Genomic DNA, 24,252 nt, shown 5'->3' with positions numbered 1-24,252 from the left:
TCGTATCTGGACTCCAGCTAGTCGTGGAAATACCAAAGGGAGGCATGGGTTTGACTTTCCTGCCTGAGGGCTGGGAAGTGACCCAGTTCTTAAGGATTTGGGGGTGCGAGGCGGATATCAAACGGGGATGGAGGTGCAATTTGGCCGGGCTGGGGCCAGAGGAAGAACTTATTCCCACTGTGAGATGCCAGGCCCAGTAGTTTCATAGCCTATGCTGAATCCCTCAGAACAGGCCCAAGAAACCCCACCACCCATCCAAAGAACTACCCTCAGGAAGCATTCCTGTATCTGCACAGGATGGTGTGGGCTTGGCTTAGTGGAAGAAAAAACCACAAGAGCCCTTTCTCCAGGGAGCTGTCAGCTCACACTCTATCCTGAGGGATCTTGGATAGGATGGGGTCTGGGGGTAGTAAATCTAAATAGTGGGGCAGAGGGAAGGGTGGGTGGGGAAAGGAGGTGCCTGAATGGGGTTTCTGGACTGAGGACCGCTTTTAAGAACAGTGAGTTCTGTTCTATCACATAACATGTACACTTAGGCCCACCCAAGTCCCCCGCCCCACAGAACTCAGCCAGCCGCATGAGGTGTCCTCATGGGGTGGCTTGAGACACCACATCTCAAATATCCCCTGGGGGACAAGGAAAGGGTGAATTTGGAGCTGGAGAGAGAAAGCTGCTTGGCTCTGGAGGTGGTTCATCATGTCGGCCTAGGTCCTCCCCCTCGGGCCACTGTCCGGTGAGGCGATGGCCTTTGACCGCAGGGAAATCCGCATCGGTCCTCAGGAGGCAGAAGCAACAAGAGCCCCAGAACCTTCCCCACCCCGCAGCCTGATTCCACCAGCTGGGCGCTGGCAGGGCAGGAGAGCCCCAGCCCAGGGCCGCGAACCGAACCAGCCCTGTGAGAGCCGAGCAGGCGCTGTGGACGGACGAACGGATTGACGGACGGACGTGCAAGGACGAGGGAGGAAGACAGACCCCACCAAGGCAGGAGGAAGAGGAACAGGCACGGAGGGTCCTTCAAGTCACATGCAGGCAAGCGGGTTGCTGAAGAGGCGAGCAGAGGCGGCTCTCAGCAGACGGGGGTTAGATCAGCTGTTCCTCAGAGGTTAATAAGCATATATGCAAATGATCCCATCGCCCCGCCCACCACCCAAGGCCCGCCCCCCCGGACGTCTGCAGGCAGGGTTTGGCTTACTTTGTGTCAAGTTCTATGAGATTGGTATCTACTGGCGCCTCGTTCTCTGGAACTAAACACAGGGTGGGCGGGCGCCCGTGGGTTAGTAGTGAGTGGGCACAGGGGCAGGTGGGTACAGCTCCCCACTCCAGGGCAAAGGGGAGGGCTACGGAAGAAGGGAAGTGGGGAAGAAGCGTTGCTCCTTGATCTCAAAAACACCCCCAAATCATCCTAAAGGCAGGAAGGAAGGTCCAGGAGGGTCCAAGGAGGCCCGGGAGGCCCCTTGTAGTTCTAGAAGAACAGAAAAACCTCTGGACCCTACTCCTTTGGCATGTCTCCTACATGACTTAGATTCTTTTCTTAAGTACAGGGCTTTGACGAAGTGTTACGACAACCCTTTTTTTTTTTCCTCACAATTTCACATCTCTGAACTTGGGGTATGTTTTACAACCGATGGCAGTTGATACTTTAATTGTGAGAACATTTTTCTTTCTTTGTGGTACATACTATAGAGTTGTCTCTTTCAACTCAAACATCCTTTGATTTAAGGAAATATGACCAATCTGGTCATTGACCCTTCCACTCCCAGCCTGCCTCTCCATGGAGAAAGGAGTCAGACCTCTTTGTCTCTTGGGGGAGTCAGATGCAAATAGAGGAGTGTGGGCCTCGCAACAGATCCTGGGGAGCTGTGGAAAAAGGTAACCCAGGCCTGAAGGCTAACCCAGAGTGAGATGGGATGATGGGGAAACACAGCACTGGTGGAGAATGGGGTCAGCAACCTGCAAATTCCCACTCCAGTGACCCACAGATCCTGCTCACCTTCACGATGTGGGGGTTCCTCTTTGGGCTTGGGGTGCATTAGGGTGAAGGGCAGTTCCACGGCCACATCACTGAAACAGAGACCCAGACCCAGTGAGCCTTGAGCCCAGTCTCGGGCTGTAAGACTCAATGCCCTATCAATGCCCTATTTTATGGTCAGAGGAGGTAGGTCTCAGCTAAGGCAGGAACTCTGCTCAGGCCCCAGTTCTGCCACTCTCTGAGCTTTACTCTCTCTAGGAGGTGAATTAGAAGCCCTTTTCTGCTGGCTCCAAAAAAAAATGGAAACCTCCCCTTTTCCTGAGAAGGATCCTTGGATTCTCATGAGCTGGGAGGAGGCACAGGGGTGGGGAAAGGACTGCCCAGAGCATTGTGCACATTGGTCCCTGGGTGGTACCAGAGGTGTCCTGGGACTCTGCAGGCCTCAAATCACCACAGCCAGCCCAGCCTTCCCTAACACAACCCTTTCTGCCGACTCAGCCCCACCTCCCAACATCTCCATGAGACTCTTATAAAAGTGCTCCTGTGGTCTTAGCCCCCCACATCTGGATGATGCACTGCTGAGGTCAATTAATTGAATTCAAGTTGTATTGGCCCAGGCCCCAGGGCTATCTACACTGTGCATAGAGCCTTGAAGCCCTGTAGGGGCGGAGGGACTGGGTGGTGGGGAAGAACAGGGGGAGGTGCCACCAACACCCAGTGCTTCTGACCAGGACCTCCCTCCCCTTGGCCCTGATGAACAGAATAGTAACAAGAGCAGACACATGGTGCTGACTCTGTGCTCAGGACTATTCTAGAGTAGCTCCTTTAATCTCCACAACAACCCCATTAGTATAGCATATATACAGACTAGGAAACCGAGGCACAAGGAGGAAAAATAATACTACACAAGGCCACACAGCTATTAATGGGAAGTGACAAGATTCTGACTCCATAATTGACATCCTTGCCCAATGAGTGATAACTGCTCAGAACTGAGGTGGTGATTCCTATCCATCCTCTGCTCTCCACTCCTACAGAAGGAGCCATGAAAGCTTCTCCTCTCAGCTTGGGATGCTGTCACCTTGGAGGCCCTGCCAACAGTGAGCACCTTCAGGCACAGCCTCATCTCACTGACCTTGCTGCCCAGAGCCCAGCTGGTGGGGAGGAAGGGAGAGTGGAACAGAGTGGGCAGGGACACCGGCTGTGCAACCAGAAAGGTCTGTTCCCAGCCCCAGCACTGTCTGGGAGGGACACTTTTACATCTTCAAGTCTCACTGAGCTCATCTGGAAAATGGGGAGAGCAATGCTTACCTTCTAGAACCACTAGAACTTCTAGGAGATGATATAGGTCAAAGGTTTGACTGAACTGTGACACTGGTACCTGCCAGAATCATTACTTCTCCTCAATGGGAACATGGGCGATTCATAGGCTATTACAATAGTCTGGCTTTTCTTTCTTTCTCTTTCTTTTTCTTTCTTTCTTTTTCTTTCTTTCTTTCTTTCTTTCTTTTGTTCTTTCTTTTCTTTTATTTTCTTTCTTTTTTTTTTTTCAATGAAAAGGGGATTGCTTTTCCAGATTCACTTGGAAGAGTGAACTATCAGAATGGAAGAATGAGTTTGCCAACCTTCATTAAAGCCATACAGGATGTGGGTGGAAGAATCTAGACATTAACTCCAGCAGGCCTTGAGTGATCAAGGGCAGGGGATGTGTCTGATTCCTCCATGGGATCTCAGCATATAGCACAAAGCTGAGCACAAACCTGGGTTCAGAAAATCTTTGCTGAATTGTACTGAACTGAATTGAATTAATTTCACTTCTCCAAATAGATGATTTCTTGGGATGAACAATACTGCCACCTTGTGACAGGAGGAGGCAAAAACACTGCATGTGGAGCATGTGCAGTGTGGGGAATGCGCATGGATCCAGCTGGCTACAAGGAGAGCAGATCTCCCCAGGACCTCTCCTTAGCAGCGCATGGCCAGCAGTTAATTCCCATTAGTGTACAAGTTTGGAAGCCACGAAACCCGCATTTCTCGAAAATGCCAGACTTTTACGGGGCTATTCCCCAGACCAACGAAGCTGACCTTGCTGTCTGCAGAGGTTTTTATCTCTTGGGTGGAATGGAAGAACAGGGCAAGGTTTTTAAAGGAGAAACTGCATCTCCCTCGTCCCTTTGGGGAGGGTTCTAGTCCCAGCACATGACTGAGTCTGGCAATTGAAAGTGACTGCTAAGATTCCTTCCAACCCAGTGCCCTGCACTTCTGGATCTCTGGGCCCTCCAGGAAGGTGGGTCGATCAGGTTGAAGGGAGGGACTTTACCTGGATGCAAGATCTCCCAACAGGCTGGGTGGGTCAGAGGAGGCGGGAGAAGTGGTCAGGAGAGAGTTCAGAGAGGAAGAAAACAGAAAGTACGTTCATTCATCACCTTGCTGCCCACAGGGGTAGGGAAGACCCTGAGAGGCACTCCCACCCACCACTGCATGGCTGTAACCTCAGTCAGAGATACACAGAAACGGCATTAGCCTTGCCTGGGGGACTGAAATCCAGGCCCAGCTCAGCCGAATCTCCTCACAGGAGGCCTCACTAAGCCCGAGGATCCTCTTCTGCAAAGGAGACAAAAAAACTGACCCCTGTGCTGCCCGCCCTGGGGAGGCCTCTCTGATGGCAGAAGAAATCAATCTGGGATTCACCGAGGATTCCTCAAGGAAGAGCTTGAGGCAGACTGTGGATCCTGCAAGAACCACAGGGCACAGGACTTGGGATTTGCAGTTCTGAGATGTCCTGTAATATGTGGGCACATTCTAGTAATAAAGGGGATTCAATGTCTAATGCCATTAGCATTCAAATCTTTTCATAGACATTTATGAACAAGAAAAAAAATCCCTGTGACAAATTAGAAATCCTAATTCTAGGTTTCTAACAACATGCAGGCCCATTCTGTGGGGAAAAGTTGTGTCTGAGCCTCCACTAGACTGTGCTCCGGGGCAGGGAATATGTCTGGTCTACTGCAGTGACCCCAGCACCCAGCCTACAACCTGAGATTAGGGGAGGAGATTTCAGGAAATGTGTGGAGAACAGTTTGGGCCTCTGTTTCCCCATCTGTCAAATGGGAGTCAGAACATCCCTAATCCAGCTCTGGGATTCTGAGCCCCTTTAGCCATGTCCTCAGCAGATCAGCATGTACATGAGCAGGGGTGGGTGCTGTGCCCCAACATGTGATGAGGGGACAGAACCCTCTGGAGATCCCACAGCACAGACTCTGAGGAATCTTCCCCCACACAACAACCCCATGTGCCCAGACAGGGATAGGGAAGAGGAGGAGGGGGAGGAGGAAGAGAGAAACATGGAGAGGGCAGGCAAGGGATTGAAAGTCTCTGAAGTAGGAGAGGGAAAGGGGGCAGAAGAGGAGGAAGAGGAACATGAAGGGGGAAGAGAAAAAACAGGAAGTCCTCCAGCTCGGTTTACCCTCTTGGTGGCTGCAGCTAAAAGGTCCGACAAACAGGCAGAATGGGGCAGTGGGCTGTGGGTGGTCAGGGATGCCCCCCTCTGCGCTTAGAGTTTTGGGCTGGGCTAGAACACTTACCCGCCCCGAGATACCACCAGCTTCACTTTCACCTTGTAGGAAACAATGATGCCCAGGATCTCCCGGTTGGCACCTTCCCTCAACCTGCAAGGTGACATAGGGAAGCAGGTTCATGGAGGATGGCTGGGTAGATGAGACAAGGTAGGGTAGGGTGCAGTGGGGGCAGCAGCCATCCATCCCTCTCCTGGATCACTCAGCCACCGTGTGCAAACAGAGCTCTGTATATGAGAAAGGTAAGCTTTGCCCTGAGCAGGTAGGAACCTAGAGCCCTGGGTCCCACATCTGGTTGTGAAATTCACTCCCTGTGCACACCTGGCAAGCCCCTTTCCTCCCTAGGCCTGACTCCCAGCAGCGCGGTAGGTTCTTTCTACCCTTAGATAGACGGAGTCTGCTTCTCTCACTGTTCAGCAACCCGTGGGGCACAAAGGGCTCGCCAGGCAGGGAATTCAGAGAGAAAAAGGGAGGTTGGCAAGGCAGTGGGGCGGAGGTAGCGGGGAAGACCCTGAAGGAGGTGGCCCCTCAAGTCTGGAAGTCTTGAAGTCAGTTAGGATTTGAGCCAGGGTGGAAGAAGGGGAAGAGGGCAAAAGCTTGGAGGTGAGTGGCTAGCACGTGCATGTGAGCAACTGTGTGGCTGGAGCACAGGGTCTGTACTGGGAGTCACGGGCAGGGCTGCTGCAGAGGCAGGCCAAAGCCCCACTGAAGGGGCGGAGCTCAGCAGATAGGGCAAGATGAGTTCTCCACACCCCAGGTCTCCACTAAAGCAAGTAGCCTCAGAGTCAGTGATGACCATGAGGCAAGAGTGATCATATGGCCCTGGGATCCCTGCCTTTGAGGGCCACACTTCCATCTGGTTTTGCCCAGCTCACTGTCCACATCTTCCCAGACTCCCCACCCCTCTTCTGATTCATCCTCTCCTGCTGGATGAATCCAGCCTTACTCTGCCTCAGGGACACACCCCACATGACTGTAGACCCTAGGTCAGGAGCTGCTGCCTCCTGCAGGAAGTCTCTCCAGGTTGCCCTCCCCTAGGCAAGCCAGCAGATCCCAGCACTGACTAAGAGAGCTGGGTCTAGGGGCCCAGCTTGCTCTCTGGTCACCCCTGGATAGGGATGGGAGTAAGGGGACAGCTTCCCTATAGTTCAAGCTCCTGAGGATGGGCCAAGGACAATGCCTGGGGAGAAGGTAACCACACCATGTACTGGCACTGGTGGGAATAGGTGGGTGTGGACCCACTGGGGGCAGGGAGTAGGGAGGGTGGGTCCTCACAGGGTGCTGGAGGCCAGGTTCGTGTCTTCATGCTTGAGCTTCCCATCCAAGGCGAGGCCCCGCTTCTCTCGGTTGTTGGCCAGGAAGGGGGTCAGTGTGTAGACCTTGCAGAATGTCGAACTGGGTGCCACTGTGTCACTGGGAAGAAGGGAGGCGGGTGTGGAAATACCGCCCCCCCCCAAGAGCCAATCCCCAGCCATCACCCCCAGCCCAGCCAGAACATCTGTCATATAGTAACATTTAAAACACGTTTTTAACTTTCAAAAGTACTGATTGCTATTACATGTAAACACACACACACACACACACACACGCATGAAAAATTACATGAAATGCACTTGCCTCCCAAAAGGAGGCAGGGCTAGGAAAAAAAAAAAAAAAACTAAACAGATGTGTCTTCTACTGGGAGCATCTACTTCCTTTAGGTAAGAAAAGATGTTTCACTTGAGATCTCTCCTCTTGACTTAGCTGCTAACAGGTTTGGGACAAGATTCCATGCTGTCCTCAAACCTAAATTTTTTTAAATTAAATACAATTTATTGTCAAATTGGTTCCCATACAACACCCAGTGCTCATTCTGACAGGTGCCCTCTTCAATGCCCATCACCTTTCCCCTCTCCCCCACCCCCCATAAACCCTCAGTTTGTCCTCAGTATTTAAGAGTCTCTTATGGTTTGCCTCCCTCCTCCTCTGTATCTTTTTTTCCCCTTCCCCTCCCCCATGGTCTTCTGTTAAATTAAACCTAAATTTTTTTAATATATTTATTCTCTACCCTCCCACATACCCTCCCTTTTACCCAATGAACTGGATTATTCCTTTATCAGACAAAAAATGCTATGTACCTAGTGCCTTCCCCTCTTTGCTGTGGCTGCCAGGAAGCTCAGAGCAAAGTATCTCCTTCAATCTAGGTTTCTGGTACAGTATAGTCATGACCCTAGTCCCCTTAGATTCATTAGCTTTAATTTGGTCATTCTAGTTTAAGTAGGTCTTTCCCTTGACTGTCACATGCATTTTCCTGTAGCTAAATCAAGTGGATGTTTTCTAAAAGGCTGCTGTGAGTGGCAAGAAAATCTGAGGTCCAGCCCTCCCAGGTGGAAAAGAGCCATCTGCACCTGTAACCGGAGCCAGGACTTCTCATTTCCCACCCAGTCACACACATCCAAGGCTGGGCTTGTGCTCACTTACTCAGCCTCTTCCATGGCCACAGGGCACTTGTACTGGGCTGTGTTGAAAAGGCAGATGTCCGCATACTGGCGCACTGGGGAGGAAGAGGGAAACAAGCTGGTGTGAGCCAGGGGTGCAGCTCCCAGGCAAGCCAGGCTCCCTTGAGTTGAGGATGTTCAGCCCCAGGAATGGCCAGAATGCACTGGGGGATTCTGCAAGAGACCACCCCCGTCTTCTACCTAAGAGGTAGCCCAAACTCACCCATTCCCTTCCATTACCAAACATCTCCCTCAAGGACAGCTTTGCCCAGAACCTAGGGAACCTAAGAGTAGGTGGCTTAAACAGTAAACTCATTACCTGGCCAACGAGCAGCCTGTGTTACTAGCCTCAAAAGCCTTACCCTTTGGCTTAGAGCAGGCCCTGGGCTTCTCTGCAGGCCAGAATTTATGTATAAGGCTGTTAACAAGGGGAGAAGCTTCAGCTACCCCCAACCCTTGGGTGGATTCCCTCTTGCCTGCCCCTCTGGGCTGGCCCTGTGCCCAGGGTACCCGAGATCTTGATCTTCTTCACTGTCTTGTTGGTGTTGTTGGTGACGTGAACATTAACGCTGATGGGTTCTCCATGGTAATAGATCTGGGAGGGGTAAGAAGGGAGAAGGGTTGGACCAGAGAGTATTAAAGCTCTAGATAGGGAGAGAGAGAAGAGGCCCCACACACATTTCCTGGGGTTCCCCAGACTTTGGCCACTCTGACATTGGCCTCAAATTCATCAGCCACTTCCCACTGATGCTAAGTCACTGGGCATGTTCAGTTCCTTTGTGGGATTTTTGAAAGATGATTGAATTAGAAGGTGATAGTCCTGGGCTCCAGTCCTGACGTGGTCACCAGAAATAATGAGAGCAATAAAACAATGGTAATGAAGGATGACCTTGCACCGGTCTGTCTAAGCCTCGGCTTCCCCCTCTATTCAATGGAGGGGTTGGACTAAGTGATGTATCAAGTCCCTGCTCACAATGGGTGCCAGGAATTTTAGACACAGGAGGGTCTAAAAGAAGCAGGAGAAAGGGGGGGAAGAGCTGACCTGCTCACTGAGGGAACCGGCTCTAAGAGCTCACTGAAGGACCTCATCTCAAATCATGCCCCCAGCACCTGCCTTTGGCTGTCCCAGAGATGAAAGGGCAGTGTCCACACCTCAAAAGGGGGAAGGGGTGAGGGGAGATGCCCAGAACCCAGGTCCCTTTGGGAGGTACCCTGACTTCTAAAGTCAATCGCACCCTTCAGGCTCATGCCCCACTCTGCCGCTCCTTTGGACCCCCAGAGGCTTCCCCAAATCTCCCAAGGGAGGTCTCAGATTCCCTGAACCCTGTGGCCTTAGGACTGGGGGCGGAAGCTCCTATCCGAGGAGCCCAAGAGGCCATGAAAGACCTGGGATCTGAGGTCCCAGCCCCAGTAGAGCAGCCCCCACCCCCTGCCAAGTCTAAACCTCCTACCTCCTTATCCAGGGAGGCCTCTAGATGCAGGGGCTTGTCCGACATGAGGAACTGCCTGGTGGTCTCAGCTGTGGGCTGGGGGCCAGGCCTCTCCGGGGCATACTGAACCTTCCTGATAACCAGGCGCACGGAATTCCTAATGGAGATGGGCAGAGCAAAAGATAGCCAGAGTCACCTGCCTCCATCCCCTTCCCTTGGGATCCTCCCTTTCCTGCTCAAGAGACTGCCACGGCTCCCCATGGCCTTAGAATCCGTCCAAACCGCAGAGGTTAACACAGGCCACCTGTGTTCAGAGTCGCCACCTGGCCCCACTCCATCCTCCCCCACTGTGTCCGCAGCCACCCCCACTCCCTCACTATCTCCCTTGATGGTCTATCTAGTCTTTTCTTTGCATCTTCACTTGCACTGAGCCCCTGCCTGCAACACCCTCTTCCCACTTCTGCCCTCATTTGCTTCCTTCTTCAAGGTCCAGCTAAACACCTCTTCTTCCAAGAAGCCTTCCTGGATCAGCTCACTTGATCTCCTGGTCTGAACTCCCACACCATCAAAGTGAACTACCCCATGGAAGCACTTCAGGTGGGTCTGCGTCTTGGTAGCCAGCAGGATGGCAAGAAAGGGACTATGTTTTCACTTCCTGCATCCCTTATGTCACCTAATAGCATAAGCTCCTTAAGGACATTTTGTATCTAAAGTGTTCACTGCTGTGTTCTCACCACCTACAACAGTGCCTGCCATCTAACAAACGTCCGCCAAATATCTATTAAATCAAAATACACAGAGGGGCCCCATGAAGAAATGGGGGCTCAGAGAGGTGATGGGCTTTAGTGCGGGAGGGGTATGGATTCAGTCAGGGGGATGCTGGCCAGTGAAGAGGACAGAGACTCAGTGGGAAGATGGAGGCCCAGAGAAGAGATCGTGCTCAATGAAGGTGACAGGCACTCAGGGAGGAAATGAGGGAGGGCTCAAGAGTTGGGAAGGGATGGGACCCGGTGAGGCAGTGTCTGTGGTGTGCTGGGTATGCCAGCAGCACCCCCGTTTCTCACCTCCACTCCCCGGAACTGGATAGCCAGGGTTGAGGTCTTAGCTCTCCCTTTATTAGCTGTATGACCTTGAGAAAATTAACCTCTGGGTCTCAGCTTCCTCATCTGGAAAATGGTAATAATAGCTACACCTATCTCACAGGGTTGCTGTGAGGATTAAATTAGTTCATACACGTTCATCACCCTGAATAGTGTCTGGCCCTTAATTGGCCCTTGATAAATGACAGTTGCTATATCATTAGTAATAGCAGTTAGTAGTAGTATGGACATAAAATGTCCCATTGATGGTAGGGTGAGGGTGGTGGCCTTCAGTGTTGTTCCTCTTCCTTGGTCTGGTGAGGCCCCTTCAAAAACCCACAAACCCCTTTCTTTCCCCTGGTCTCGGGTCTTAAGAAGAAAAGGAAGACAGAAGCCAGGGAGAAGGGTCCCATCTCCCCAAACTCAGGAGTTTCCCAGGCTGAAGATAGAGATGCCTGCAATACACCCTTCGGCCACCAGATGGCAAACTCAGCCCATGCCCTAGGAAGCTGCAGCCCCTCCCTCAGCCAGCCTCCGGGAGGAATTGTGCCTGGGGAGGCAGAGCACATCAGAGTTGGGGGTGAGACCAGCCTCACCAGGAGGCTGGGCAGGGCCTGCCTGGAGGAGGAGCAGGCATGACAGCAGGGCTGGGCAGTCCCGCTCAGAAGTCAGGGCCACCTGTTTCCGCCTGCCCGCCTAGACTGTCTGCCCAGGGCTGTGCCTGGCTGGGAGAGCACTACCTTCTCTGACACGTGGGCTGACCACCCCCCTCACTTTCCCCAGGGGGGGGGCTTTACTTACTCCACTTCCCTCCCTTGCTTAGAAGCCTCCACTGACCCCACATCCCCCCATCCCCCCACCCACCCCAACCACCACCTGCTGATGGCCTCCCAGGAGAAGAACTGGGAAGTGGGGGCGGGGGCGGGGGGAGGGGGTTCCAGGGTGGCTGGGAAAAATCTCGTCCACTGTTAAAAACAATCTGAATCTTGTGTTTCTTTCCAAAACAAAATAAAAAGCCATGCAGCCTGGTGGGGCAAGACTAGAGGCAGGGAGGAAGATGGAGGAGGCAGGTACAGTGGTGTGAAGGAAAAAATGATGAGGCCTGAGCCAGGGCTACTGAGCCACCTCCCCCAGGAAACCCTCCATGACTTGTCGGCCTTCCAGAGGGCCCTTCTCAGAGTCCCTGAGGCTGGAATGTGTGGCCCCTCCTCTCACATTTCCAGGTATTGTTACTTATCTCTTCTTCAGACTTTGCTGCTCCTGTCTCCCTCCCTCTGCCAGCAGGCAGCCCACACCCGGGAGGGAAGCTGTGCCCTTCTCACCGCTTGTGGATCTTCTCCTCCAGGTTCTCAGCACAGAAGGCTTTGACTTCATAGTCCACACCACAGGCCTGAGGGGAAGGGGCTGCTGACCACAGGGCCTTGGAGCGGGCAGGGTCCCGACAGCACAGCCATCCCACCCTCTCATTTTACAAACAAGGACGCTGGATGGGAACACCAGACTCCCACAGCCCGGCCACCCCTCAGCCTGACTCAGGGGCCCTGTGCTCAGCCCCAGTGCAGTGCCGCCTCCATCTGCGGCGGCCTCCCCCATCTGACCTTCCCGCAGAGCTCTCCCAGCTCCCCTGACACTGGACATCCCAAACTGCCCTCACCGGGCTCCACTCTCCAGACACCTGCCTGGTCTGGGCGGCTGTCCTCACCAAGGCAGCCACCCGGCAATAACAGCGGGTGCCTCAGCCCCCCTGTTTGGGGAGCACGTACTGTGTGCAGACCCTACAGCGCTTCAGTGTCTCACTCCGCCCTCCCAACCCCATGAGGAGGTGCATCCTACTGTCTCCATTTTGCAGATGAGGAAACTGGGGCTCAGAGATCTGGGGCCTGTGACACTGGAGGTGTCACTTCTCTCTCAGCCCCAGTTCCCCCACTTGTGAAGCCACAACGAAGGCACCTCCCCCATGTGAGGTTGTGAGTCCAGAGAATATTTTGGGTCTGCTACAGCCAACAAGCCCAGGACAGACTGCACGTAACTGAATGTGGGGGTGAGGATGACACAGTATCAGCCACCCTGTATGAAGGGGCTGCTTATCTGAGGTGGTATTGAAGTGGCCTAGACACGAGGAGGCTTCCACACAGAGGGTTCCAGCACCTAGCAGAGAGAAAGCCAGGGCCCTGGGGATACAAACGTCCTACACCCAGAGAAATGCTCCGAGAGAGGTGACCCACCTTCCCTGTGTCTTCAGGCCCCGGCTGCAATGTCACAGAGCATGGGAGGTTCGGAGGGATCTGTTAAGGGAACAGACGAGAATAGGTCTCCTGTCACATTCACCACTGACCTCCCCATGTCACCCACCCATCACCCCCATGCACATTCAGCAGATCGGGGGTCCCTAGCAACAGGCCATGTCTCTTCCATCAGACTCGGGGCTCCAGAGGACAGACCATGTCTCCCCCATCAGACCATGACAAGGATGCCCCACATGGGGCCAGAGGCCCCTCCAGTAAAGCCAAGGATTTCAGGGTCTTTCTTTACCTAAAGGGTTTCACCTAGACTATAATAGGTAGAATAATACCCACCCCCCTCCAAAGATGTCCACATCCTAATCCCTAAAACCTGTGACTGTGCTACCTTACATGGCAAAAGGGACTTTACAAATATGGTTAAGTTAAGGATCTTGAGATGGGGAGAGTATCGGGGATTATCCAGGTGTGTCTGATATGGTCACAAGGGACCTTGGCAGGGGAAGCAGGAAGCAAGAGAGCCAGTGTCAGAGTGTCGGGCTGTGAGAAAGACTGGCTGGCTCCTGGTGGCTTTGAAGACAGGAGGGGTAGGCTTTGAGCCCAGGAACATGAGTGGTCTGCAGAAGCTGGAAAAGGCAAGGCCTAGAGCCCCCAAAAGAACGCAGCCCTGCTGACACCTTGATGTCAGCCCAGTGAGACCCATTTTTGATCTCTAACCTCCCAAACTGTAAGACGATAACTTGTGTTTTAATTCCGTGTTTAATTCCCACCAGGTTGGCGGTGGTTTGTCACACGGCTACAGGAAACCAATACATCTACCATGGAGAGGATGACTGTTTCCTCTCTCCTGCTCTAACCTCCCAGCAAGCCAGGATATTTCACTGAATCACAGAATCGGAGTCTGAGAAACAGGAGATTTGAAAATCCAGCATCTGGGAGTCTTTCCATTCAGCAAAGTGGCAGAGCAGGGAAATCACTATGTGCCACCCCTGGTTTGTGAGCTGGGCTGAAGCCGGGCCATGTGGGCAGCTGGTCTGAGGGAGGAGACAGTCTTTGTAATAACTCAGGGGTGAGAAAGGGCTCCTTCTTTCTCTACAGTCTCTCCCCACCCCACTCTCTCCCGCCAATGACCTGGACACAGGAGGGTCCAAGGAGTAGCCCAGAGGTAAGGTGTCGCCCCTGGTGGTGGCCAGAGAAGAGACACTTACCAGGTAGTGTAAGTGACAGTGCCCCAGGTCCCAATGTACAGTGAGAAACTGAGTGCCATGGAGCTGCCGCCCCAGCTGCCCCCATGTGCCTGCCCAGAGGGCTGGCGGTCCCTAACCTCAAAGGTGAAAGGGTAGGCGTGCTCGCCCAGCTTCTTGATGAGGCGCTCCTGTAGCCGTGTCAGGGGCTTCTTGTCCTCAGGGGCCGGCGGAAAGGACTGCACGTTGGCCACAAACAGGTCCTTGCGAAAGGTCAGGCCCAGGACATCCAGGTCCTCCCGGCCATAGCGGAAGGCGCAGGTCAGTGTCACATAGACTGTGGGAGCAGGGGGCACTGAGGACGGGCCCAGGAGGGCAGCAAGCAAGCCCCCCAGAGCACCAGCTGAGCCCTGGGATCGGCCCAACTGGAGCTCATAGGTCTGTCCCGAAGCTCCTGTGGGGAGGGCTGTGCTGCCCTTGGGATGGGGGTACTGGGTACCTGGGAGGGCCATTCGGGCCTGGCCCCTGGGAGGAGGTGGGGGCTGACTGCTGGACCAGCTCTGTCCTTCCCCACCTCCCACTCTGGCCAGCGGAAGTGAGGAGGAGCACAGGAGACTGACGGGGTTGGTGAGGGCTGGCACAGGCTGGCAGGACTGGGAGGGTGGGGCCGGGGAAGGGACTGGCTGGAGAGAGCAGAGGGCGGGGGAAATAAGGGCTGGGTGGTATCTGGAAGGCACGGGGTCTTGTCCCAGCCCAACCCCCACCCAGTGTCTCCCTTGGACAAACCCTTCACCTCCCTGGGATTCCATTTTCTCTCCTGTAATGAGACCCTAACTCCTGCCCTGGTGGGCAGCCCCAGCCTTGCAGCAGTCATGATATACTGACGTTGAGAGTGCTCAGGGCACTGAAAAGGTTCTCCCAAAATGGGCCTAAGTGGGCCGCCCCAGGCCAGAGGAGGCCAGGGCACCTGCTCTGATGCTTGTTGGAACTGTAAAGGGAAGAGCCAGGGGGGCTGGGCAGGGAAGGGCCGTAAAATTAGTTGATGTCCTGCCCAGGACTCAGGGAAGCCCTGGGCTAGAAGTCGGTGGGGAACAGGAGGCCCCTTGACGGGCTGGAGGTGGGGACCACCACCTCACCTCTCCTCTCCTTGAGATACTCAGGATCCACCAGGACCACACCATCTGGAAGAAGGACACAGAGTGAGCACACCCTCCCAACTTGACCTCTCACATTCGTGAGCCCCAAACACCACGCCAAACCCAAACCCAACCATCTGTCTGCTGGGTATCATGAGAGAAATGGGGAGGCCTGCACCTAGGGGACAGCACTACCATGTCCCAACCCCTGCCCTCAGGCCGGCCTTACAGATCCAGTTGGAAGCCTGGGGCACGCTACCTCTCTGCTTCTTCTCTGTTAATGAGAATGACGATGTGGGTCCGAAACCCCTACAGTCAGGTATACTTCAGAATTGAGAGGTTCTGAACTGTGGAAAGGCCCCATGGTACACCTTCCATATGTTCTGTAATACCCTCTGCAGGATCTGGGGCCCCATGATCAAACGCCTTAACACCTCAGCAGGGAAACATGGATATTTTCATCAAGAGGCTAACGTGTAAAGAGCTCCCTATGGGTTCAGGTCAGGTTTTGCGTCTAAGTGAATCCCACGTCAACCGTATGAGCAAGTTTAGATTTCCAGAGTTTCTTGGACTTGGGATTTGCAGATCGGGACTTGTGATCCTGTAGGACCAAACTCACAGGGCTCCTTTGAAGACTAAGTGAGTTGATATGTTTAAAGGGTTAGTTGGTGCCTGGTTCATGCGATACCATGGAAAATGTCCCATGGCCTGGCCCTGACCCAGTAGAGTCCAGCTGGACACAAAGGACATTTTCTCTGCACAGAACCCCAAGAAGCCAGAAACTCTGGCTCGGGGGTCACCTCCTTGCCTGGCATTCCTGGTTACGTCTGGTCAAACTTTACTCAACCATACGCATACCCACTGAGCAAGAAAATTCTCTCTCCCCAACTCTAGCCCACTGCCACCCTCCCCCGACGCTGCCTTACAGCAATCTCTCTGGCAATCTCAGAGGCCACATCTGGAAGTGAGTGCCAGAGGGCTCCTGGTCCTATCCTGGTCCTGGGCAGGTCCAAGGGATACCTGGCCAGGGGATGCCCACCCCATTCCAGAACCTGCCGAGCATCTCCCCTCCTTTTACTATGGGTATTCCCTCTGTGCCTGAGCACCAGGGACTCCGTAAACAAATCAGTGGAGAGGGCACTCCCCCAACCAGAGGTATCAGTCAGGGAAGGCTTCTTGGGGGAGGGAAGTGGGAGCCAGGACTTAAAGGTGTCTGGCGTGTAAGAAGCTTTATACTGAGTGGCGGCTGCTATCGTCATCGTCAGGCCACCCTGCCTGCTTCTCCCCTCAACCCGCCCACACTTTCCCCTCACATGGTCCTCACTGAAGGGAACGGGGCTGCTCGGTAAATGTGTCAATGTTTGCCAACTGACACAGGAAACCGCTTACACCCTGCTCTTGACACCAGGCCCCTCTGGAGACCTGAGAGCTATTCCTAGGTGGCTCTAACAAACCCTCTCTAGAAGCGGCCGGATCGGCCCCACCTTCCCCCGCCTTCCTCCCTGGCCTCTGCAGGGACTCACCGACAGGGTCCACGAGGTCGATGTGGTCCACAAAGTCCCGCTTTCCCAGATACACAGTGAGCTGGGGAGGATAAGCACAGGGGGTGTCAGCAGCTGTGGGCCTGGGGGACACATCCCTGAAAAGCCACTGGCCCTTGCTCTGGAGGAGAACCTGGGAGCTGCCTGTGAAACTCCTACACCCATCCATCCTTAACACACATTAAAGTCCTAACTGGACCTGGACCCGAGCTCCAGCCCTAATATCAACAAACCCTTGTACAATTTTGAAAGTACCTGCTTATCCTAAACCCCTATGAAGAAGTTATCAGTGTTCCTGGTTTATAGATGAGAACACTGAGGATGGCACACCAGACGCACCAGCTCCCTTGATGGTCTGTGGCCTGCAACCTCGCAAGCTCCAGGCCCTTCTCTCCTTAGGCCAGACCAGTCGTCCTAAAATGCAAATCTAATGATGCCACTCCCGACTGAAAACCCTCTAATGGCTCCCAGGGCCCAGAGGTAAGATGACAAATGGGTTTCATTCCAAATGCCAACTCTGATAGATGGGGGCTGCCTGGGGCTCTGGGTGGAGAAGGACTCCAAGGCGGAATCCTGGCTCAGCAGGAAAGGGTGAGCAGTGACTGGCGATGTCTGCTGTGGGCACGAAGGGAGACATGGGAGCACGCGTGGTACTATCTGCCAGCCCAGGAGTCCGGGCTCCTGAGCCCTACAACCTGTCCCACCTTGGCTCCCGCTCTCCCTGCCTCCCTCCTGGCACTCAGATTCAACTGCTGTTCATTCCCCCACACTCCCTGTGAGTTACGTTCATGCCTACAATGCCCTTTTTCACCCTGTCTTGCCTGGAAGACAAGGCATCCCTTTTAGAGAAGCCATCCCTGACTGCCCAGGCTGGGTCCCGTAGCCCCTGGGCATCACTTTATCCCACACCTGCCATTTCCTATTGAAATGACCGGTTTCTGTGCCTGCCTCCCCCATCTGACCGTGAGTGGCACGGGGTGTGCCTTATTTGTCTTGGAACACCCTAGCCCAGTCCCCGCCGGCTTGGCCTGCACCCGACAAGGAATGATGTCAGTAATATCTACATGCTGAACCGAAAGGAAAGCAGGATGGAGCCTGCGACCTGTGGGAAGAAAGAAAGCAGGACAGACCCTGGGAGCTGCCCTGGATAACTAGGTGATGGCAGGGTTCAATAAAGAGGCTGCAAGCACCTCTCACACCAGGGGAATCAGTGCCCCCGAGGCCCTTGACGCTTAGTCTAATTATCACACTCACACTGAAGTCTATGATAGGCTGGATCTCAAACCAGAGCAGTGGCTCCCTAAAGTCTGGGGGAGTTGAACTACCCCCCGCAGACAGAAAAGTTTCCCGAAAGGCCCCTCTCCCTGAGGTGGATAGCTCCTAAGGACAGACTGGGGGGTGTGGGGTCCTGCATGGGCAACAGAAGTGGCCAAGGCAGGACAAGCACTTGGGGCCAGGGAGGAGCTGGGGCGCGGTTGTCACAGACTCACCTTTCCATTTGGGCTGGCCTTCTTGAACACCCTGCGGACAGAAAGCAAGAGAAAGCCAGGATTAGCGCATCCCACCAGGGGAAGGCTCCTGCGGGCCTTCCCTGGGCAGGACAGAGGGCAAGGGCCTGGAGGGCTTCCAGGCACCATCCAAGCCTTGAAAGCCAAAACAGCGTCTGGCATAATCAGATCCCAGCACCTCCGGCGCCCACCCAAACCTCCCTTATTGCCGTCACAGCTTTTGTTGGATCTGGCCATGGCCCCTCGGCCTCCTCCTCACGCGGCAGGCTGAGGGAGTCTCTAAAGATATGTCACAGAATACCACTCATTTGCTCAACGTCCTCCCAGCTCAGGCAGAGGAAAAGCTTCTGTGTGTGGTGTCCCCTGCCTCCTTTACCCTTGGGCTCACCTCCCACTCCCCCCCACCCCTCCATTCACACTGCCTCCAACACACCAGGGTGGGGCCTGCCTCAGGGCCTTTGCTCTGGCAGTCCACTCTCCCGGGCATGGTCCCCACAACAGATCTGCTTGCCAGTCCCATGCCTTTCTGTGACGTGGCTTCACTGTGGCCTCCCCTCTCACCTCCTCTCCTCCTCTGCCTCTGTTTTCTTTCCCACAGCACTCACCACTGGCTAACCTACTACACGAGCGACTTGCTAATTTACGCTTGTCTGCACTGCTAACATGTCAGGTCCAGGAGGCAGAGATCTGGGGTCTTTCTTCTCCACTGAAATATCCTGACCCGAGCATCTAGAACAGCGTCCCTGGTAGGTGTTTAATAAATCTGTGTTCATGCATAGCAGGTAGCAAGCACTCAACAAATATTAATAGAGTGAGTAAATGAATGAATGAGTGAAGGAATCAAATGAAAAACTGAGGCCCAGGAAAGGTAGGAGATGTTCCCATGGCCACACAGCAGAGCACTGGATGTGCATCAGGCAGACCCGCGGCCCCCAACCCTTGCAAAGTGCTTGCTGGGCCTTCTAGAGCACACTGTGGTCCCCATCAGAGCCCCCACCCCATCCTCTCTCCCCGCTGGGCCTGGGAGCTTGAGACCCCCTCACCTAGCCCCCATCAACTAGCCCCAGAATTGCTCACAACACTGTTGGGAGGAGAGAAGAAAAATGAAAGAGGCAGAGCCTCAGAGACTAGAGAAGGTGTTGGAGGAGGGAGCAGGGAGGGAGGGGAGGAGGGAGAGGAGGGGAGAGGGATGCTGTCCTGCAGGCATGAAAATAACAGATGGAACGAGAGATGAAAAAACAAACAAACGAACACAAAGAGAAACTCACAAACAGAGCAATGGAGTGGAGGGACGGAGCAGGCCCACAAGAGGCCCAGAAGGATCCACACAACCCACATGGGTCCCCAGGGGCAGGGGGCGCAGCAGGTATCCAGGGCAAGGCAGGGTGAGGCCCACAGTGCCACAGTGACAGTTGCTCCTCCCAGGGGGGTGTCAGGGGGTGGCCCTGTGCTGCCTCCACAGCACCCCCTCCAACTTCTGGGGCCCAAGGGACCACAGACAGGTCTGAGCCTGGCTTGTAAGGAGGGCCTGGTGCATCTCTCCCCCACCTCCCCTGGTTCTGGGCTTTTCTCCTCCTTATAAATATTTAGCAGTGTTTGGAGTGTGAAAATGCCACAGTCAGCTGGGGTGTAATAGTTGCTAAAGTGAGAAAAAATACAGATCACATGGTTTGAACCAGCAGCTCCCAAGTGGACCTGCAGAGGAGACCAGAGAAGGGCCACAGGGCCACAGGGACCCCCAACTGCTTTCAGAAACCTCAGTCTAACTCTCAAGAGCCTGGGGTCTGACAGGAGAGATCACAACTGCCTGAGTTATAACTGAATCAGGGAAATAACTGAGTCAGGGAAGGCCATTCTAGTGATCCTTGAGAGGGCCAAGGGGCACCCTCACCACGGGAGGGGACTGAGGGCCAGGCTGGGAGGAGTGACAGTCAAGAAGGGAGGGATGGAAAGAGAAAGGGCAGTAAGACAGAACTAGCATTTGTTGAGTGCCTACTTGTTTCTTACAACACACTGTGAAAGGGGCATTATAACTCCCACTTTACTGATAATGAACTCGAGGTTCAGAGACAGCTGATCATTTGTCCAGGAACACACAGCAAGCAAGAGGCTAGTCAGGATTCAGACCCGATTCCGTCTGCGTCTAGAGGCTGGGCCCTTTATAGCCAACACTGCTGCTTTCCTAAAGCAAGTGTTTTTCATCAGCTTTGGGGAAAAGCAGAAAAGAGGAGAAATGAGAACTGGGGAGGGGAGGGGGAAGAGATGAAAGGGTGAGTAAGGATCAAGAAGGAGAACGAGGGCAACAAGGGCAGGAAACGTGGCCAGTGGTGGGGAATGTCCCGATAACTCAATCAGTCCCTGGGGCCACCTGCTCAGGAAGCTGGGACTCTGACGGCTTCTTCAAACAACAACAGCAGCTTCCCATACCCTGAGCACCTGTTCCGCCCTAGTCATGCCTCTGAGTATTTTTCCCAGAACACTGCTGACCACTCAACAATCCCATTTCAGAGATGAGGAAATTCAGGCTCTGAGAGGTGAACTCTGTCTCCAAAATCCACATCCTTTCCACTCCGCTGCCCGGCCAAGCCCTCCGTGAAACAACCCACCGGCTTCCTGACCCCACCCCGGGGCGGGGAGGGGGGTGCTTCCAGTTCACCGGGCCCTGCCCTTGGGCAGCACCATATGGATGGCTTCTGCTGGTCTACTGCGAAGCGCAAGCACAAAATGTGCAAGACTGCGGTCGAAACCAAACTTCCGGATTGTGGAATGGCTGGCTCTGCCTCACCCCTGAGACCCATCCATGCCCCGCCAACCTGATTCTCAGAGTCAAAGCCGGGTCTCCTAAGAGAAATACCAGTGGTGTCCTCACTAATTAAAGCTCACTGGAGACAAAGAACAGAAACCCAACAAGGGTGGCTGGAGGAAAGGAGGAGGGGGTATGAGAAGGAGACAAAAATCTCACGGGAAAGATGCGCAGGCAGAACGCAGGAGTGCTGGAGTCAGGAATGGGGAAGCCATCAGCCCTTCAGGCGGTTGCTCTCTCTCCACCTCTCCCCCTGGGGCTGCATGTTCTCACGCTGCTCTCCGGTCGGCTGCTCCATGGTCTCTGGGGACCAACTCTCTCTGCTTACTCAGGGCTTTTCTGCTCCTCCATCATTTCGGCTTGCATGTGGCTCTCACTCCGACCCTGTTTCTACTCTGCCTCTCGCTCGGCTTCTCACTGTTAACTGGCTGAATGGCCCAATTCCAAATTCCCAGGAAAGGAATCTGATTGATCAGCTTGGGTCAGGTGCCCCATGCCCGGACCAATCAGCTCTGTCTAGGGCGTGTCATGTGTTCCACGAGGCTTGAGCATAGGAGGGCTTATAGAGCGGTGTTTTACGAATCAGGGGTCACAACCTATTAGCTGATAATGAAATCAACTTAAAGAGTTGCCACCAGCATTTACAGAATAGAAGATAAAAGCATGAGACACAGATAACAAGGGTGTAGTAGATATTACTATATTTACCAATATTCCATTTCCCTCTAAGGCTGGGCAAATTTCTCCAGCCCTGTGAAATTAGACATGCCCATGTGGCTTGCTCTGGCCAATGAGATAGGACTAGAAGTGCCCCCATGTCACTTCCAGGCAGAAGCATTTAAGGGCTAGTGCGTGTATTAGTTTTCCGTGGAGGCTGTAACAAGTGACCACAAATTTAGTGGCTTAAAACAACATATACTTAGCTTACAGCTTTGTAGTTCAGAGGTTCAAAATGTTAAAATCAAGATGTTGGCTGGGCCACATTCTTTTCCGGAGACTCCAGGGCTGAATCTCTCTCCTCACCCTTTCCAGCCTCTGGAGACCACCCACATTTGTCTCACGGCCTCTTCCTCCGTCTTCAAGGCCAACAGCGGCAGGTTGCGTTCTTATTATATTGCCTCATTCTGACCTCTTCTGCCCCCCTTCTTCTATTTTTAAAGACCTTTATGAATACATTTGACTCCCTAATTTAAGGTGAACTGGTTTAGCAACCTTAATTCCATCTGCACGCGTAATTTCCCTTTTGCCAGGATTTATAACATGTTCAAAGGTGTCAAGCATTAGTATGTAGACATATTTGGGGAGCCATTTCTTCTGCCTACCCTGCCCTCCTTCCACTGCCGCTGAAACCAGCAATGAGTGGATTCTGTCAACTAAATACCAGGGCTCTCCTGTTACATGATAGGTGTGTAATATGACAGAAAAAGAAAGCTCGCGCACCGCTAAGAAATGGGTGCTGTTTGTTACTGCACTTCTCTGGACTGATACAAAAAGTATTATTTAGTGAAACTTTCATTTTAGATCAGCTGAGTTACAATGTTAGATGAATTTCATGTTGCAAATGTTTTAATTTTTTAATCCACTGTTCTAGAGAAACATGTCTAAAATGAACATGTTCTATCAATGCCTGTGCAGTTAGTTGGATCCTGTTTCCTGATTTAATTCCCTTAGGCTGGTGCTACCACGCAGGGAGGCAGGTCAGCTCTCCAGTAACCAGCACGTTGGCTTTTCCAATGAGTCCCACTCCCTACCCGCAGCATGGGATACTTGCTGATCAATTTTAATATCCTGCTGCCCTTCTGGGAGCCACCTGTACTCCCAGTGTCCATTTGTGCCTGCACCATGAAGGTACCAGAACAAAGTACTTTCCATGATAGATTACCCAAAAACCAACAGTTTTGGGTACAGCCAAACAATGGAATATTACATAGCACTGAAATTATTCTTGCAGCTTTTGTAACACAGGGACGTGCCTATGATAAAATATTAAGCAGAATAAGTCAGGATTCAAAACAATATATCTGGCATGAGCTCAACCCTATACTCAATAAATACCAAAAGAAACAATGGGAAGACTTAATGTTAAGGTGGCAATACTTCCAAAATTGATCCACAGATTTAGTGCAATCGCTACTAAAATCTCAGCTGGACTCTTTTTTTTTTTTCCCAGAAATGAACAGGCTCACCCTAAAATTCATATGGAAATGCAAAGGCCCAGGATAGCCAAAACAATCTTGAAAAAACAAAATAGAATAAAGTCGGAGGACTCACACTCCCAACTTCAAAAGTCACTACAAAGCTACAGTAATCAAAAGTATGTGATGTTGGCATAACGATAGACACATAAATCAATGGAACAGAATTGAAAGTCTAGAAATAAACCCATATATTTATGGTCAATTGATTTTTGACACAGGAGCCAAGACAAGTCAATGGGGGAAAAAAACGCAAAGCAGTCTTTCAACAAATGATGCAGGGACAACTATATATCCACATGAAAGAATAAAATAAAGTTAGACCCCCCCCCACCTCACACCATATATAAAAATTAACTCAAAATGGATCAAAGCCCTTAATGTAACAGTTATAACTATGCAACTCTTAGAAGAAAACTTAAGTGTAAGTCAACATGACCTTGGATCAAGCAATGATAACCTTAGATATGATACCAAAAGCATAGGCAACTTACAAAAAAGAGATAAACTTGCTTTTATTGAAACTAAAACCTTCTAAACTTCAAAGGTCACTATCAAGAAAGTGAAAAGACAGCGCCTAGAATAGACAAGATATTCTCAAATCATGTATCTGATAAGGGTTTAGTATGCAGGATATATAAAAACCCTATTATAATTCAACAATAAACAGGCAAATAATCCAATTAAAAGTGGGCAGGGGCACCCGGGTGGCTCAGTCAGTTAAGTGACCGGCTCAGGTCATGATCTCACAATTCGTGAGTTTGAGCCCCACCTCGGGCTCTGAATTGAAAGTACAGAGCCTGCATTGGATCCTCTGTCTCCCTCTCTCTCTGCCCCTACCCAGCTCCCACTCTCTCCCACTCTCTCGCTCTCTCTCAAAAATAAACAAACGTTAAATTTTTTTAAATTAAAAAAAAAATGGGCAATGGATTGGAATAGACCTTTTTCCAAAGAGGATATAACAAATGGCCAATAAGCACATGCAAAGATGTTCAACATTATTAGTCATCGGAGAAATGCAAATCAAAGTCACTTCACACCCACTATGATACCTACAATCCAAAAGAAGACAGTAACAGTGTTATCAAGGATGTGGAGAAATTGAAACCCTCCTC

General features: G+C 52.5%; 1 protein-coding gene across 9 annotated transcripts in view; it reads right to left on the bottom strand.

Moving 5' to 3' along the window:
• ARRB1 (arrestin beta 1) overlaps nucleotides 1-24,252 on the bottom strand; it is a 75,953-nt gene that overhangs the window by 6,511 nt on the left and 45,190 nt on the right. For 3 of the 9 annotated variants that reach the window (XM_043580227.1, XM_043580224.1, XM_043580228.1), the window contains 14 exons: nucleotides 18,122-18,152; nucleotides 16,614-16,674; nucleotides 15,091-15,135; nucleotides 14,095-14,291; nucleotides 12,756-12,815; nucleotides 11,853-11,920; nucleotides 9,473-9,608; nucleotides 8,532-8,616; nucleotides 8,005-8,077; nucleotides 6,820-6,957; nucleotides 5,554-5,637; nucleotides 4,290-4,313; nucleotides 1,991-2,061; nucleotides 1,193-1,244 (listed from right to left, as the gene is read on the bottom strand). In XM_043580227.1, the coding sequence (XP_043436162.1) occupies nucleotides 1,193-1,244; nucleotides 1,991-2,061; nucleotides 4,290-4,313; nucleotides 5,554-5,637; nucleotides 6,820-6,957; nucleotides 8,005-8,077; nucleotides 8,532-8,616; nucleotides 9,473-9,608; nucleotides 11,853-11,920; nucleotides 12,756-12,815; nucleotides 14,095-14,291; nucleotides 15,091-15,135; nucleotides 16,614-16,674; nucleotides 18,122-18,152 (1,125 nt within the window). Of the gene's footprint in view, nucleotides 1-972; nucleotides 1,042-1,192; nucleotides 1,245-1,990; nucleotides 2,062-4,289; nucleotides 4,314-5,553; nucleotides 5,638-6,819; nucleotides 6,958-8,004; nucleotides 8,078-8,531; nucleotides 8,617-9,472; nucleotides 9,609-11,852; nucleotides 11,921-12,755; nucleotides 12,816-14,094; nucleotides 14,292-15,090; nucleotides 15,136-16,613; nucleotides 16,675-18,121; nucleotides 18,153-21,101; nucleotides 21,418-24,252 lie in introns of those variants that run through there. The other 6 variants (XM_043580230.1, XM_043580223.1, XM_043580226.1 and 3 more) reach the window with 6 other exon arrangements.

This window comes from Prionailurus bengalensis, chromosome D1 (assembly GCF_016509475.1).
Source record: "Prionailurus bengalensis isolate Pbe53 chromosome D1, Fcat_Pben_1.1_paternal_pri, whole genome shotgun sequence".
NCBI lineage: Eukaryota > Metazoa > Chordata > Mammalia > Carnivora > Felidae > Prionailurus > Prionailurus bengalensis.
This window is presented reverse-complemented; position numbering and strand designations above follow the sequence as displayed.